At 56.0% G+C, this 16,021-nt stretch overlaps 1 protein-coding gene across 4 annotated transcripts in view; it reads left to right on the forward strand.

The window, feature by feature from the left end:
• The window catches only part of TESC (tescalcin), a 66,106-nt gene that overhangs the window by 46,937 nt on the left and 3,148 nt on the right, over window positions 1–16,021 (forward strand). Inside the window, exons 3-7 of one of the 4 annotated variants that reach the window (XM_010828546.1) lie at window positions 3,047–3,127; window positions 9,968–10,107; window positions 11,789–11,850; window positions 11,955–12,122; window positions 15,633–15,680. In XM_010828546.1, coding sequence (XP_010826848.1) covers window positions 3,047–3,127; window positions 9,968–10,107; window positions 11,789–11,850; window positions 11,955–12,122; window positions 15,633–15,680 — 499 coding nt within the window. The remainder of the gene's footprint in view (window positions 1–3,046; window positions 3,128–9,967; window positions 10,108–11,788; window positions 11,851–11,954; window positions 12,123–15,632; window positions 15,681–16,021) is intronic. The other 3 variants (XM_010828547.1, XM_010828548.1, XM_010828549.1) reach the window with 3 other exon arrangements.

Below are 16,021 nucleotides of genomic sequence, written 5' to 3' on the forward strand. Positions count from 1 at the left end.
GAGATGCCAGTCCAGGTTCAATGCACGATGCTGGATGCTTGGGGCTGGTGCACTGGGATGACCCAGAGGGATGGTATGGGGAGGGAGGAGGGAGGAGGGAGGAGGGTTCAGGATGGGGAACACATGAGAAATAAAGGAATAAAAAATTAAAAATAAATAAATAAAATAAACTCTCCAAATGATTTTGGGGTACAGCCACATTGGAGAGCTAGAGTTCTATGCCCTTAACCCTAAAGTTGTTGTTGTTTTTTAGCTGCTAACTCATGTCTGATTCTGTAACTCCATGGACCTCTAGCCCACCAGGCTCCTCTGTCCATGGTATTTCCCAGGCAAGAATACTGGAGCTGGTTGCCATTTCCTAGTTCAGGGGATCTTCCTAACCCAGGGACTGAACCCACGCCTCCTGATTGGCAAGCATTCTAACCCTAAGTGGGATCCTTGAATTGGTGACACTGGCATCACCTGGGTTCTTTTTAGAAATGCAAAGTCCCAGATCCCCTGCAAACTAGTAAATCAGATTCTGCATTTTAAAAAGATCAGTAGTTGATTTATAAGCATATTAAACTTTGAGAAGTCCCGGCTTCTCAAAAGAAAAAGAATTCTCTGCTGATTAGGTAATTTTTTAACAGACTGAAATTAAGAGAGAGAAATAAAAATATTAAAAAAATATATTTTAGGAATATTTTAAAGCAAACTTGCTCATGCTTGTGCTCAGTTGCTTCAGTCGTGTCTGACTCTTTGCAGCCCCATGGACCGTCGCCCGCCAGGCTCCTCTGTCCATGGGGTTTCCCAGGCAAGAATACTGGAGTGGGTTGCCATGCCCTCCTCTGGGGCGAGGGAGAGGTCTTCCTGACCCAGGGATTGAACCTTTGCCTCCTGCATTGCAGGCAGGTTCTTCAACCACTGAGCCCCCTGGGAAGCCCTTAAAACAGCCTGATTGAGATATAATTCACATGTTATACAATTCATCCACTTAGTCTACAGTCCATATAAGAACATTTTCATCACTGCCAAGAGAAACCCTGTATCTGCTAGCTGTCAACTGTCCCCCAGTCCCTGGCACCCGCCAGTCTGCTTTCTGTCTCCCTGGATTTGCTTATTCTGGACATCTCATATATTCATACATAGAGTCATACACCGTGTGGCCTTTTGTGTCTGGCTGCCTTCACTTAGCATCTTGCTCTTGAAGTTCATCTCTGTTGTAGCATGGGTCAGCACTGCAGTCCTTTTTATGGCTGAATAATATTCCAGTGCTGTGGGCCAGCTGCTCTGAGTGGGTTGCCTTCAGAACTGGGAGCCTCAGGAATCTGAAATGTGGGCATCCGTTGATGCTGGCTCCTGAGTTTGGCCAGATGCTGCAAGCAAACGAAGCTAGGAGCACTGAGTGGTGGGGAGAGGTGGGAGACAGCTTGGAGAGGGAGAGAAGATGGAGGCATCCGGGCCCCGGGTAGGTCCTGCTTCTCCTGTCTGAGCCTCAGCTCCCCCATCTGTTTGGTGGGGGCAGGACAGGGCTCAGCTGTGTGTTTACAGAGCCTTCCAGCTCTGATGGTGCAGAGTGCCCCTTGTATGTGGCACTTCCTCCTTCCCAGCGTGGGTTGGTTCTAGGTTCAAGTTCTAAATCTGAGGGCTCCTGGACATTCTACTTTTAAGTGGCTAATATCCTCCCAGCTTCCCCAAGCTGGGTCTGCCTCCTTATTCCCCGGGATTACCAGCCTGTGTCCTGGGTCCCTACCAAGGCCACTGCCTGTTGAAATCCACAGAGCAGAAGAAAAGGTGAGCAGGAAGCAGGTCCGAGAACAAAGGACAGCCTTATGCGGGAAGGTCAGGCAGCTGGGGACTTACCTGCCTCCATGACTGCAAATTCACAGCCTCTGGGACCCAGCGACACCTGGCCTCAGCCACAGGGTGGCTGTGTTTGAAATTCACCATCTCATACGAACATTTCTCTCTTTCTTTGAACAGCTTTACTGAAATAGAATTCGCATATCCAGCGATTTACCCACTAAAATGTGCAATGCAATTGGCTTTTAGTATGCTTCCAGAGCACTGTATCCATCACCACAGTCAGTTTGACAACGTTTTCATCACCCCCTAAAGAGTCCTCGTACCCTTAATACCGTTCCCCAGCATGGCTCCCAATCCCCTAGCCTCTGGCAACCACGAATCTCCTTTCTGTCTCTATGGATTGATTTCTTCTGGACTTTTCATATAAATGAAATCATACACTGTGTGGCCCAGGTTATTTCACTTAGCACCGTGTCTATACGGTCCATCTGTATTGTGGCCTGTGTCTGTATTTATTTCCTTTTAATGTCTGAATGTGCTTAGCCGCTCAGTTGTGTCTGACTCTTTGTGACCCTATGGACTGTAACCCACCAGGCTTCTCTGTCCATGGGGATTCTCCAGGCAAGAATACTGGTATGGGTTGCCATGCTCTCCTCCAAGGGATCTTCCCAACCCAGGGACTGAACCCAAGTCTTCTGCATTGCAGGCATTCTTTACCAGCTAAGCTACCCAGGAAGCCCACTTCTATCAATATTCACGGGCAAATTTCTATGTGGATGAATGTTTTCATTTCTCTTGGGACATATCCAGGTATATACCTAGCCGTGGAATCACTGGGTCATGTGTAACTCCAGGTTTTTAACCTAGTGTGGACACTGTTTTTGAAATCTCCAAGCGAGCAGCTTGCTGCTCTGATTCCAGGATAGCCAACTCAGGGTTTCCCTACTGGGGTATCTGACCCCTCGGAATAGGATGCAGGTCTTGTGTTGCTGCATCTTTCTGGGGGATGGGCAGGGTGGATGTCCGGGACATCTGTCAGATTCCCAAAGGCGCCTCTGAGCCTCCAGGCCCTCTGTGGCCCCGCTGGTCCAAGGGTTAGAGGAAGAGGTGGACCAGTGCAGCGAACCCCAGTCCTGACTTGGGAATTCCAGACCATTCTCCTAGGGCCTGCTCAGAAAACACAACGTGAGAGGTGATGAACACGCTCTCTGACGTCATTCTTTTCTCCCTCATTTCCCGGTGTGCCTCCTTGGAAACCCAGGAAGGAGAACTTCAACAACGTCCCTGACCTGGAGCTCAACCCAATCCGGTCCAAAATCGTCCGTGCCTTCTTCGACAACAGGTGGGCCCTTCTGGAATGCTGATGGTGGGTGACTTTGTGGGGAGTGTTTTGCCTTTGTAACCTCTGTCATAACTCATGTTGGTAGGAGTTGTGAGCATGGGCCAGAGGTCTAGCAGTTCTGGATTCGTGGCTAGGTGACTTGGGACAGCTCACTCAGTCTCTCTCGGCCTCTGTATTCGTTAGTTATGGCTGCATAACAAATTGCTCCCCCCCTAAACTTAGCAGTTTCGGAGAAGGCGATGGCACCCCACTCCAGTACTCTTGCCTGGAAAACCCCATGGATGGAGGAGCCTGGTGGGCTGCAGTCCATGGGGTCGCTGAGGGTTGGACACGACTGAGCGACTTCACTTTCACTTGTCACTTTCATGCATTGGAAAAGGAAATGGCAACCCACTCCAGTGATCTTGCCTAGAGAATCCCAGGGACGGCGGAGCCTGGTAGGTTGCCGTCTATGGGGTCGCACAGAGTCGGACACGACTGAAGCGACTTAGCAGCAGCAGCAGCAAACTTAGCAGTTTAAGACAATACATATTTATTAGCTCACCAGTTCTATGCATCAGGGATTTGGGTTCTCTGGCTCAGGGAGGGTTAACTGGGGCTGCAGTCACCCAAAGGCATGACTGGGGGAGGCTCTGCTTCCGAGCTCATCCACCTGGATGTTGGCAGCTCATGAACCAATCCCCAGAGTTACCACACCTGGCAGCTGGGTTCCCTCAAGAGTAAGATGTTCCAGGGAGAGAGAGAGAGAGGGAAGGAGGGAGAAGAGAGAGACTGGGCACTTGAGATGGAATCTATTGGAACTTCATCTTGCACATAACATTCCATCAACTTTTCTTTATTGTTTTCTTCAGAAGTGAGTCCCTGGGTCTCCCCACACTTGGAATGGGGACCTCATGGGGCATGGATACCAGGAAGCAGGCTCACTGGCGCCCTCCTGGGGGCTGCCTCACTTTCCTTATTGATAGAATGATGGTGATACACCTGCCTTGCGGTGTTGCTGTGAGACTGTGCTGAGATGATGTGTGTTGAAGAGCCAGAGTATGCTCAGTGCCCTGGCTTACAGATGGAGAAACTGAGGCAGAGAGAGGCACCATGGACAGTGTCCCAGAGCTGAGGCTAAGGTCAGAGCTCATGTCTCCAAATGTCCGGTGTCGTCAGGGTTGAAAGACTCAGGTATCGGGAGGGACATCACTGTGTCTGAGGCTTAGTGGGGAGGTAGGAGATGGACATGGGGGATGGGCACACTCTCGGGCTGACACCCTGTGTCTGCAGAGATCGCTGAGGAGCAGAGGAGCGGGCAGAAAGAGGAAGGAAGGGAACTGGTGTGTTGAGATCATGTGATAGGTGGGGTCTCCCTGGATGGGCTTCAAGTCATGCGAGCCTGAACCGCCCAGCTCAGTTCTGCCAGGACTATGGGGACCTGAGCCAGAAGCAGGACCTCAGTGCTCATGGGCTGGGACTGGGAAGTCCTCTGGCTGCCCCAGAAAATGCAGAGACCTTCCTCTAGGGCCTGTGGGGTGAGACCTGAGGAGAAAGTGCCCAGGAGTTAACCAGGCAAAGGAGAAACCAGAACTGCATGTGCAAAGGCCCTGTGGCCTAAAGTCCAGATATACAAGTGACAGGGGCCTCAGCTGGAACACAGGCTGAGCGTGGGGAGAGGTGTGGGGTGGGCAGGGTGCATCGTGCAGACCCTAGGCCAGCAAGAGGGGTCTTGACTTCAACCCAGGAGCAGCATCAGGAGTGGGGGCACAGATAGGCTTTAAGGCAGGTATGTGGGGCATGAAGCAGGTTGGCATCTTGCAGACGTCACTCTGGCTGCCAGTGGGTTGTCGGGGACTGAGGCCAGGGTCCCTCTGGCTGGAGCCAGGACTCCTGAGTGCAGAGGGATAGCGATGGGTGGCTTTGAGATACCGGAGGGGGTGACAGAGGGCAGAGGAAAGTGAGGGAGCTGGTATCTGAGGAATCACCCCCAGCAAATTGTCACACGTCCCTTCACAGAGGGATAGTTTGAAGTCACGTGGTCCGTGGTGAAGACGGGAGTAGAATTCAGCATCCCCACCTCCTTTTTAACCCTGGTTCTGCCTTCGGAATCCCAGGGTGAGGCCTGGGAGGGTGGGCAGTGAGCAGAGCAGGATTGGAGGGGGTGGGTTCCTGACAGGTAGTGGAGCGGGGATGGGGTGATGTGGCCCCCAACGTGGAGACAATATGGCCCGTGGGGTCTAGGGTTGGAGGTGTCGCAGGAAGATGGTGAAGGGTGACCAGAGTGTCGTGGCGCCTGACACGAGAAGGGGGCGGCGTGCAGATGTGTGTGTCTGTGTGTACACAGGCCCGCGGGCGCCTGCCTGTGAGGCTTGTCTCTGAAAGACGGGATGAGACCGGGGCAGCTGTGAGGTTGGCCGGGCTCCGGGGACCCAGCCTTCTGTGCTTGGAGCTGGAGGGGCTGGTGTCTTCATGTACCGGGTGGGCCAAGATGGGGAGAGGGGGACACCCCAGAGGTCCCAGTGACCCCGCTGCCCCCCGGGCCTGTGGAGCCCACCTGGGGCCAAGGGCTTGGTTCTTCTGTCCTCACCGACAGCCCAGGAGAGAGTGGCGGGGCTGGAGGGGGACCCCAGGAAACCTCTACTGCCCTGATTGGTGGGGGTGGGGCCGTGGACACCAGGAGGCTGCCTCACTTTGCTCATATACAGAACGATGACGGTAGTAACAGCCCCTGCCTCATGGCGTTGCTGTGAGGCTGTGCTGAGGTGACGTGTGTTCAAGAGCCACGGTACGCTCAGTGCTCAGTCGCATCCGACTCTCTGCGACCCCGTGGACTGTACCTGCCTTCCCCCACTGGCCCCCCCAAGGCTCCTCTGTCCATGGGATTCTCCAGGCAGGAATCCTGGAGTGGGTAGCCGTTTCCTTCTCCAGGAGATCTTCCCAACACAGGGATTGAACCCTGGTCTCCCGCATTGCAGGCGGATTCTTTACCATCTGAGCCACCAGGGAAGCTGTTCCTTAAAGCAAGGCTGGCCGGAGGTTGCTTGGCCCTCCGCTGTCCGTTGGGGAACTGGGAACAGGTTCCAGGAGTTGTGTTTTCAGGTGGGGGTGGAAGTTGGGTGTGGCCAGGCTGCTCTCTAGGACTGATACGCTGCCTGCCAAGGGGGCTGGGCCTGGGCCCAAGCTGGAGCAGAAACCTCCCTCCAGCCAGAGGACAAGTGGCCCTGAATCCACAGTCAGAGGCAGGAGAGACCCCCGCCTTGCTTGGAGCATCCAACGTTAGGACAGAGCCATGAGCGCGGGCACAGGCAGGTGCCTCCCGAAGGATGGAGGGAGACCCTTGGTCAGTCAGGGAATGTTGGGTGTCTGCAAGGTGTCATCAGGCCTTTGAGCCCCTGATGAGGGGTGTGCGGCCGGAAACGGGGGCAAGGGCTGGGCTGAGACCTGGGAGACCAGGTGGAGGCTTGTGGTGGGGGGAGTCACCACAAGAGCTGGAGAAGCTTCCAGAGAGCATTGAGCAAGGGAGCAACAGAGTCTAATTTGCTTTTTTTTTTTTTTTAATTTATTTATTTATTTGGCTGCATTGGGTCTTAGTTGCAGCATGTGGGATCTAGTTTCCTGACCAGGGAGGGAACCTGGGCCCCTGCGTTGGGAGTGCAGAGTCTTAGCCACTGGACCGCCAGGGACATCTCTGACTTGCTTTTTGCGGAGCTCATCCTGGCCTCTGCCGGTCGGGATGGTGGAAGCTGGCCCAGGCTGTCCTAGGAGAGAAGAAGATTGGATATGATGGGGAGGGAGTCAGGGGGTCCCCAGGCCTGTAGTGCGGGCGGCTCACAAGACCCCTGCTCTAGGGAGTGACCACTGGAAGATGATGCAGGACAGTGAGCAGGAGACAGGGAGGACAGCTGCCCACAGCAGGAGGTGAGAGCCCACTCCTGCCCCCGGCCCCCTGTGGGTTCTGGGACCTCAGCCTTGGGCCAGCTGCTTACAGACACGCTCTGGAGAAAGGGAGGCCCCTGGTGAGTTGGTGGACTGCCCAAGGTGAACAAGAAGAGGAGGACTGAGGAAAGGCTTCCCCAACCGGGACCTGGAGCCGCTCAGCACCTGTGCGTCCTTTGTATTTCTGTCCTGTAAGCTCTGCCAAGGAGTGATGGAGGAGTCAGAGGACAGGCTGGAGGTGGGAGTTCCCTTTCAAAAAGTACCAGTGTCTGCCTTGCATCCTAAGGTGCTTTGGGAACAAGACAGTGAAGCAAAAAGCTGTTTGGAAGGCAGCCGAGCAGGGTCTGTCCCCACCTCCAAGGGTTCTGGTCCTCACAGAGTCATTGGAGAGTTAAGGAAGTGAAAATACTGCATTCAAGCAGGCTTTCTTGCAAAAGAGTGCTGTGATGGAGGGCTGCAGGTTTGGATGGAGCCCCATTCTTTTAGGGCGTCCCAGGTGGCACTAGTGGTAAAGAACCCGCCTGCCAGTGCAGGAGACTTGGGAGACGTGAGTTAGGTTCCTTAGGTCAGGAAGATCCCCTCGAGGAGGGTATGGCAACCCGGTCCAGTATTCTTGCCTAGAGAGTCTCATGGACAGAGGAGCCTGGTGGGCTACAGTCTATAGGGTCGCATAGAGTGGGACACGACTGAAGCGACTTAGCACACACACCCATTCTTCTACCCACTGACCCTGGCCTCAGGGTGCCCCACTGTGGAAATTGGAGTGGAGTGCAGGTGGGCCTGGCTCTGGGTGCTGTGTCTGGGTTTCCTCGGCCTCTGCCCTCTGGTTGCCTTGAGAGACCAGGATGCTGGCCCACAGGGACCTCCCAGGGACATGGGCAGGAACCCCTTGCCCCTGAATTGGGTCCTGATGCCGAAGCAGCCAGGTCACAGCCTTCCCTGAGAAGCAGACACACATGGCCTGCCTGCCACACGGTCCATCACGTTTCTCTGAGCTCATCTCCGTGCCCCTTGCTGCAGCCGGAACCCCCTGAGAAGGAGGTGCAAGCTAACCCAGTGAACCATGCCTCCTAGGAGCCTGATGATGCCTGGGGCTATTTTTACACCTTGTAAGTCTGGTCTGTGCCCCCGACAGCAGGAACTCTGAGGTTATTAAAAGTCTGTCCAGAGAAACAGTGGGAAACCTTTGTAAGAGATGATTTCAGAGAAAATTGAGGGGGAAAAAAAAAAAAAAACACTCAAAGACTAGGCTTTCTGAGTCCTGGGGAGATCTCCTCTCCTCTCTGCAGTTTGTTGTTTCACAATCCACCTTTCGTGATCCAGGCTCGGGAGCCACTTCTTTCTGGAAAATCTCCTGGAATGGAAGCTTGGGGATAGTGAGATCTCTAAACTGTGAAGTGTGGTGGCCGCTGCAGGGGCAGGATTTGAAAGGGAACAGCTGGGCCCCTGCTTCCCCAGTGGCACAGCGGTAAAGAGCCTGTCTGCCAATGCAGGAGATGCAGGTTCGATCCCCGGGTTAGGATGATCCCCTGGAGAAGGAAATGGCAACCCACTCCAGTATTTTTGCTCGGGAAATCCCATGGTAAGAAGAGCCTGGCGGGCTATAGTCTATGGGGATCACAAAGAGTCAGATATAACTTAGCGACCAAACAACAACAGCTGGGCCCTTAGAGAACCTTGAACATGTTCCTTTAAGCTGAGATGTGGTCTTGACCCCAAGAGGCACCCAAGTGCATTTGAGAAGCACCATCATCCCAGGCAAACTGAGAGCTATCCCTTTGTAAGGAGGCACAGGGAGGGTAGGGGGACCATCAGACAGATGGCGACCTGCCCCAGTAGAAGTTGATTAGTGGTAAGAGTATGGCAGCAGTGGGTCAGGACCCCGTGTCTGGTTGGAATCGGCTCCGAGCTGTTTTCTCAACTCCTCTGCCAGGACCTGTATTTGGTGGCTTGTCGATGCCTTCATATGCATTTGCTGAGTACCTGCTGTGTGTTCAGCATGGGACGGACCCAGCCTTGGGTACCCTCCCCAAGCCCTGCCAGGAACTCAAGCCCTTTCCCACCCCTTCAGAAAAACACACCCGCAGGGACAACCTCAAACCTGTCCTGATCTGTTCGAAAACCTGCAGTTAATTGGTGCACTTTACACGTTGGTAGGAAACAGATTATTACTCAGAGTGCCTGCCAACAGATCACTGTGCCCGAGTTTCAGACAGCTGATAGAGAGCAGGAACTGGCAAACTTTCTCTAAAAGGCCAGAGAGTAAATATTTTAGGCTTTGCGGGCCACATCATCTCTGTTACAACTGTTCAGCTCTGCCTTTATAGCCTGAAAGCAGCCGCGGATACCATGTAAATGAGCAGGCGTGGCCGTGTGCCAATAAAACTTTATTTCTGGACGCTCAGATTTGAATTTCATGTAATTTTCACTTGTCATGCGATGCTATTCTTTTTTTCCCCCTTAACATTTTTTTTTCAACCATATCAAAACATACAAACCCTTCTTAGTTCATGGGCTATATAAAAGCAGGCAGCAGACAGGATTTGGCCCCTGGGTGACTCCCTGACCCTTTCGATCTAAAGGAAAGGATCACGAGACGTACCTGGTGAATTACCGCCCAACTCTGTGCACCATGCATGCCCAGCAGCCCCTGCCCCACAGACACAGCTGCCTGTGTCTCCCCCAGACCCCCAGATGGTGGTTTCTGGGTAGAGGGGAGTGCAGCACAGGGCTGGACTAACCCTCCAGGGGCCCCCCGGTGCCACCCACGAGCTGGTCGCTGGGTAGCAGAACCCAAGGCTGGGACAGCCATTGTAGGTGAAGCGAGTGCTTGGAAGGGCCAATTTCTCTGGGGCTGTGGGCAGCAGCGAGATGAGCTTCTGTTTTGAATATATTTCCGACACCCCCTTCTTGCTCCTACAGGAACCTGCGCAAGGGGTCCAGCGGCCTGGCCGACGAGATCAACTTCGAGGACTTTCTGACCATCATGTCCTACTTCCGGCCCATCGACACCACCATGGACGAGGAGCAGGTGCAGCTGTGCCGGAAAGAGAAGCTGAGATGTGGGTGCCCGTTTGCATGTCCCCGAGGCCTGTTGTGCCCCTGCAGGGGGTGGGGAGGGTCAGGGAGCACCAGCTCTGGGCCTTGAGGAGGGGGCTTTCACAGCACAGAGGGTGCTCCCCCTCCTAGGCTGTTCTGAGACAGCCTCCTTGTTGACACTCCTCAGCAGCTGGTGATTTTCTGGGAATAGAAGGGTCTGTCGGTGATGGGAAATTGGTTTGGACAGACCTGGTTCAATCCAGCCCTTCCACTAAGCAGCTGTGTGACCTTGAACCTGACGGTGGGAACGCGGGCTGGACATGTGGCTGGTTCTGAGGCTGGAGGAGACCGCAGGGGTGCTTTCGTCCCTTGCCCCGGTCCACAGCCTGCCACCAGACTCAGCTTCACGGGGTGGCCTCTGCGGGCCCACGCCCCCACCTTTGGAGCCGCTCTGGCCCTGGATCTGAGTTCAGGGCGGGCGGCACCCCGGCCCTCCCTGTGCACTTTCCCATGACTCCAGCATCCTTCTGCACCCCGCCCCCGAGGCAGCAGCGTCTGCAGGGAAATGTAAACACGGGCCTGGGCTATACTTAGCTCCGGACGTGTACCGAGGGCTGCTGGGGGCAGGGGGATGGCGCCTGGTGTCGGGCCAGCTTCCAGATGGTTCCAAGGGCTGGGTCAGGGGTCATGGGGCCTATGGGATGGGATGGACTCTGGTTCAAACCCGTGGCTGCCCCTCTGTTAATGAAGTGAAGTGAAAATCACTCAGTCGTGTCCATCTCTTTGCGACCCCATGGACTGTAGCCCGCCAGGCTCCTCTATCCATGGAATTCTCCAGGCAAGAATACTGGAGTGGGTAGGCTCTTCCCTTCTCCAGGGGATTCTCCCAACCCAGGGATCATACCCAGGTCTCCTGCATGGCAGGCAGATTCTTTACCGTCTGAGCCTCAGGGGAAGCCCCCCTTAATGGGGCAGCTGTGGGCAAATGCCTTCACTTCTCTGAGCTTGTCAGCCCCGTCTGTGACACGGGCTCGGGGAGGGGTCATGTGAGGATGAGGGGCAGAGATGCTTGCAGAGCGCCAGGCAGGGTAAATGCCGGGACCGAGGCCATCGTGAGCTCGAGGCTCCCTGAGGCTCAGCCAGGGGTGGAAAGGTCCCCTCCCCTTCAGCTCATGGCTCTGTTGGGATGTGGGCTGCTGAGTGATGTCAGTAAAGGGACCAGGTGACGTCACTGAGAGGGAAGCGAGCCGAGCAGCTGTGAATGCCCCTCAGGGGCCTGCTCGGATCAGCCAGGGGCGGGAGGGAAGCAGCGGGGTCTGTGACCTGCCCCAAGCCCAGGACGGCAGCCAGCCTCTTGGGTGTCAGGAGTGACACCTTGAAGTCACGCTGCGCTGACTTCCTGTTAATGAGACTGCGCATGCCTTGGCTCACCTGATACCATCACCACGAGGCAGAGGTGTGTTGACTCCCATTTTACAGATGGGAAAGCTGAGGCTCAGGGCAGTGAGGTCGCTTGCCCAAGGTCACCCACCTGAAGTGGTCCGTCTGGCCCTTTGCCCTTGCCCCCTACAGCCTTGGCATTCGGGTTGCATTGCTGGGGGTGTTTTGCTCAGTTTGAGGGAGGGGGAGGTTGCGGTAACGGGGAACCCAGGGCTTCCGTCTGCCTCGCCTGACTCATCCTCCGCCTCTCCCCGCCGCCCCCAGTTCTGTTCCACATGTACGACTCGGACAGCGACGGCCGCATCACCCTGGAAGAGTATCGAAATGTAAAGTATGCTCCCGCGCCCGGCGGGCCCCGGCGCCCCCCCACACCCCGCGCTCAGCAGCCTGGCGTTGTCCCGAGCTCACGGTGTGTCTGCCTCTCCGGCAGGTGGTAGAGGAGCTGCTGTCGGGGAACCCGCACATCGAAAAGGAGTCGGCGCGCTCCATCGCCGACGGCGCCATGATGGAGGCGGCCAGCGTCTGCGTGGGGCAGATGGTGAGGGCCTGGGGCCCCTGTCTCCACGCTCCACTCTCCGCCTGCGGAGCCCTGCCCGCTGTGAGTCTGTGCTTCTGGAAGGCCTGGAGGGCAGAGACCGCACGTGGCCTGCTCACCACTCCAGCTGGGCCTGGCGCAGAGCTCTGCTCAGAGGCCTCGCTGCTTTCCTGTCCCACCAGACCAGATCTGAGGTCCCAGTCCTGGGGGGGTGGGCCAGGCAGGGGAGGCTGGGCTTTGGGGGGCCACAAACCCTACTAGATAGCCTCCCTGGGCCCACAGGTAGCATCTGGCACAGCGCCAGGCCCAGTTGGTGTACAGCAGGGGCTCGCTGTCATTAATTTTATTATTTGAGGCGATTTGTGGCCTGGAGGGCAGGGGTCTCCTGAGGGCCCACGATCTGGCGTCCAGGGAGGAGCTGGGAGCAGCGGGGGCCACGTGTAGATGAGACAGGGGCTCGGCCATCCGGGCGTGTGGCTGACGAGGGTGGGAGGCTCCGGCTGGTATCAGAAGTGGTGAGTCATTTCTCAGCCGGGCTCTCAGGCCTGGGGTTTCTCCTCCCGGCTCTGTGGACACGAGGCCCTCTGGGGTTGCAGGGTGTTGAGCAGCGTCCCTGGCTTCTACCTACTGGATGCCAGTCACACCCTCCAAGTCACGACAAGCAAACGTGTCTCCAGACGCAGCTACCGTCCCTGGGTTGGTGCTGGGGTGGGGTGTGTGTGTGAAGTCACCCCCAGTGCAGAACCGATGGAGCAGAGGGCACAGGGACGGACGGTCAGGGGACTGGGAGCCAGCGCGTCTGTGAGCGGCCACGGCTGGCACTCACGGGCTCGGATGGTGCTGTTGGGGGGAGGGGCAGTTGCAGGTTCCCTTGGGAGGCTCCAGGCACCCAGGCACCCCCAGGGTCCTCCAAAGGGTGTGCGCACAGTGTGTGCAGGCGCCGTGCTAGGTTCTTCACGGGCATTGCTTCATGGACTTGTAGCCTGTTTCACTGGTTCCAAGTGAACTGAGGGGAACCAAGGCTCAGAGGCGTAGGAATCTTCTGGATTTCCTGGGCAATGACCTTGGACTCTCTCTCTTGCAGGGGCTCTGAGGGCAGGCACATGATCACCTCCATGGACTTTGTTCCTTGCGGGGGGGTGTCTCGGGTGTTCCCTCTGAGGCCACCCCGTCTGGATCCTGCGTATTCACTGTGGCTGCTGTCCCAGACACCACCACGGCTTTGGGGTCACCCCAGCCCAGGTGGAGGGCTGTTTTTTTCCTGCTGGAACCTGCTGTTTGTGCCCAGGCCCGTCACTGTAGATGGCGGGCCTGGGCCTGCCCCCAGGGGCAAGGGGGCTGCGGTCACTTTATTGACCTGCATTTTATCTGTCTGCTTCAGGGGCCCTAGGGAGGCTTCTGAGTTTGGTGAACCCACCCTCTTCAGCAGATTAAACTGCTGCAGAAAGGGCTGGTGGCCTCGTTGGGGAGCGCAGGGATCCCCGGCTGGGCTGTGCGAGCAGAATCCTCACTTGATTTAATTACACTCTCCTCCGATAAATTGCTCCCTGTCGTACTCCAGTTTCAATTGGCGAGTTTTCTTAATTTGCTGTCGTGAAATCGCTGGCAGCTGGCAGCTGCTGGTCTGCATAGAATCCACGCATCCTTGGAGCCCGTGCCGGCTTCCTAGGGGGCATCCCGCCACCGTGGGCACCATCTCCCTCTAGTTACCAGTCCTAATGTTTTCTCGTGTGATCGTCGACCAGATAAACACAGGGGCGAGGGGCGGCCACATCCTTTCATACTGCATGGCCTCTGAGGACACTTGACGTATCTGCCAAAGACAGATGAGGCATCGCCCACCATCATGGACTTCCAGGGCCGGTTGTCTGGTGTGGCTGGGATCTTTCCAGAGTGTGTCTCTGGGAAGCCTTCCTGTGGCTGGAGGGTGGGCCGGCTTTCCCGGGGCCTCAGCCCCAGTGCTTCCCCGAGCCTCTGGCCCCTCCACCTGCCTTGCTTCCACTGGGCACCCACCCTCCAGGCCAGGTCTCGGGCCAGCGGGGCCTCGCTCCCCTCGGCCACCCCCAGGGACCTAGGGTGGCGGGCAGGCGGAGGGCAGCCACTTCTTCTGTCTATTGACCCTGGTCAGGAAGAGCAGGCAACCCTAGGGACAGGGCTGGTCCAGGCCTTCTAAGAATCTGACGTTTTTCATAAAATTAAAAAGTATATCCCAAATTAGATTAAGAGCAGAGCCCACTTGAGGGGGCTGTTGTGAGATTCGCATCAGCTCATGGTAATCACGTTGGTAAAACACTCGTAGAGAGCCTGCTGGTGTTTTCTTCTTTTTTTAAATGAATTATTTATGCATTTATTTTTGGCTGCGCTGGGTCTTGGTTGCTGTGCGTGGGCTTTCTCAAGCTGCGGCGACAGGGCTTACCCTAGTTGCGGTGCGCTGGCTTCTCAGAGCGCTGGCTCGGTCGTTGTCATGTATGAGCTTGGTTGCCCTGTGGCATGTGGGATCTTCCTGGACCAGGGATCAAACTGGTGTCCGCTGCATTGCAAGGTGACTCTGAACCACTGGACCACCAGGGAAGTCCCTAGTGTTTTCTTAACTATGCATCAGAACAAATCTCTGGGCGGTACATAAAGAGAAGTGCGTCTCTCCTGGTCCTCCTCCCTAAAGAGACCTGCCTTTGATGGGTTTTTCCCGACACAGATCAACGCACACATGTGTGTCTTCTAGTTCTGAGTCACACAACGTGGCGTTCAACTCCCCCGGCTTCCTCATCCCCGTGCTGACCCTGCATGTCCACAGGACAGGTGGCAGCCATCTGCAAGCATCTTTCTGCTCCTTGTTTTTTTCTTCCACCGGGTGCATATCTTGGAGCCTCTTCCATGTCAGCCCATCTGGGATCAACCCCTTCTTCATGGTAATCCATAGCCCGGACGACCATACTTTCTTTAGCTGGTCTCGTGTTGACAGGCGGTGGGATGTCCATCCAGTTGTCACAGGCACAGAGGGCGCTGTGGGCCGGGGCGGGGGCTGTGGGGACTTGGTCGTAGTGGCATCAGGGGCAGGAGCCCTGCTTATCATCTTGTGCGTCCCCGTGTGCACAGGTGACTCAGCAGGAGGGAGGCTCCTGGACCCCGTGCCATCAGGGTGACTCACGGGCGAGAAGGGGTGGGCCATGCAGGCTGGCCCTTCATTCTCTTGGCCGTTTCCCAGTGTCTGGAGCGCCGGTCAGCCCAGAGCTGCTCTTAACCAAGCCTGGTTTGAGAAGGCAGAACAGAGAAACAACAGGGGGTGTCTGTTAGTGGCCACCCCAGCCTCTGTGCCCACCCCACCCCCCTTCTTTTCCCATCCTTGTCGGCCCTGTCCTCCCCAGGAGCATAGGTAGGGGGTGAGCCTGCACCGGCTTCCACCCTCCCCTCAAGGGGATGCTGGAGTTCAAGGTGACCAGCCCCGAGCTGGAGGCGAACAGTCACAGTGTTCTCGTGGTCCTGCCTGCACACCTCACCCCTCTTTCTGTGTCGGGGGTGGAAGTGGAGGGTCCCTGGGCAGAAGCCACTCACTGCACCCCGTTCTCTCTGCAGGAGCCCGATCAGGTGTATGAGGGGATCACCTTTGATGACTTCCTAAAGGTGGGTGCCTGGGAGCTGGGGGTGGGCACGGGAGCTGCGCTGGGGGCTTGCAGGGGACCCTGCTAGTCAGGAAGAGACAGGCATCTCGAGTGAATAGAGTCTAGCCTGAGTGTGGCCTTTACAGTGGTTTAAACTGGTGGCAGAAAGTGAAGAGGAACTAAAAAGCCTCTTGATGAGAGTGAAAGAGGAGAGTGAAAAAGTTGGCTTAAAGCTCAACATTCAGAAAACGAAGATCATGGTATCTGGTCCCATCACTTCATGGGAAATAGATGGAGAAACAGTGTCAGACTTTATTTTTGGGGGCTCCAAAATCACTGCAGATGGTGATTGAAGCCATGAAA

Source organism: Bison bison, unplaced genomic scaffold (assembly GCF_000754665.1).
Source record: "Bison bison bison isolate TAMUID 2011002044 unplaced genomic scaffold, Bison_UMD1.0 scf7180017864495, whole genome shotgun sequence".
In the NCBI taxonomy this organism is placed as follows: Eukaryota; Metazoa; Chordata; class Mammalia; order Artiodactyla; family Bovidae; genus Bison; species Bison bison.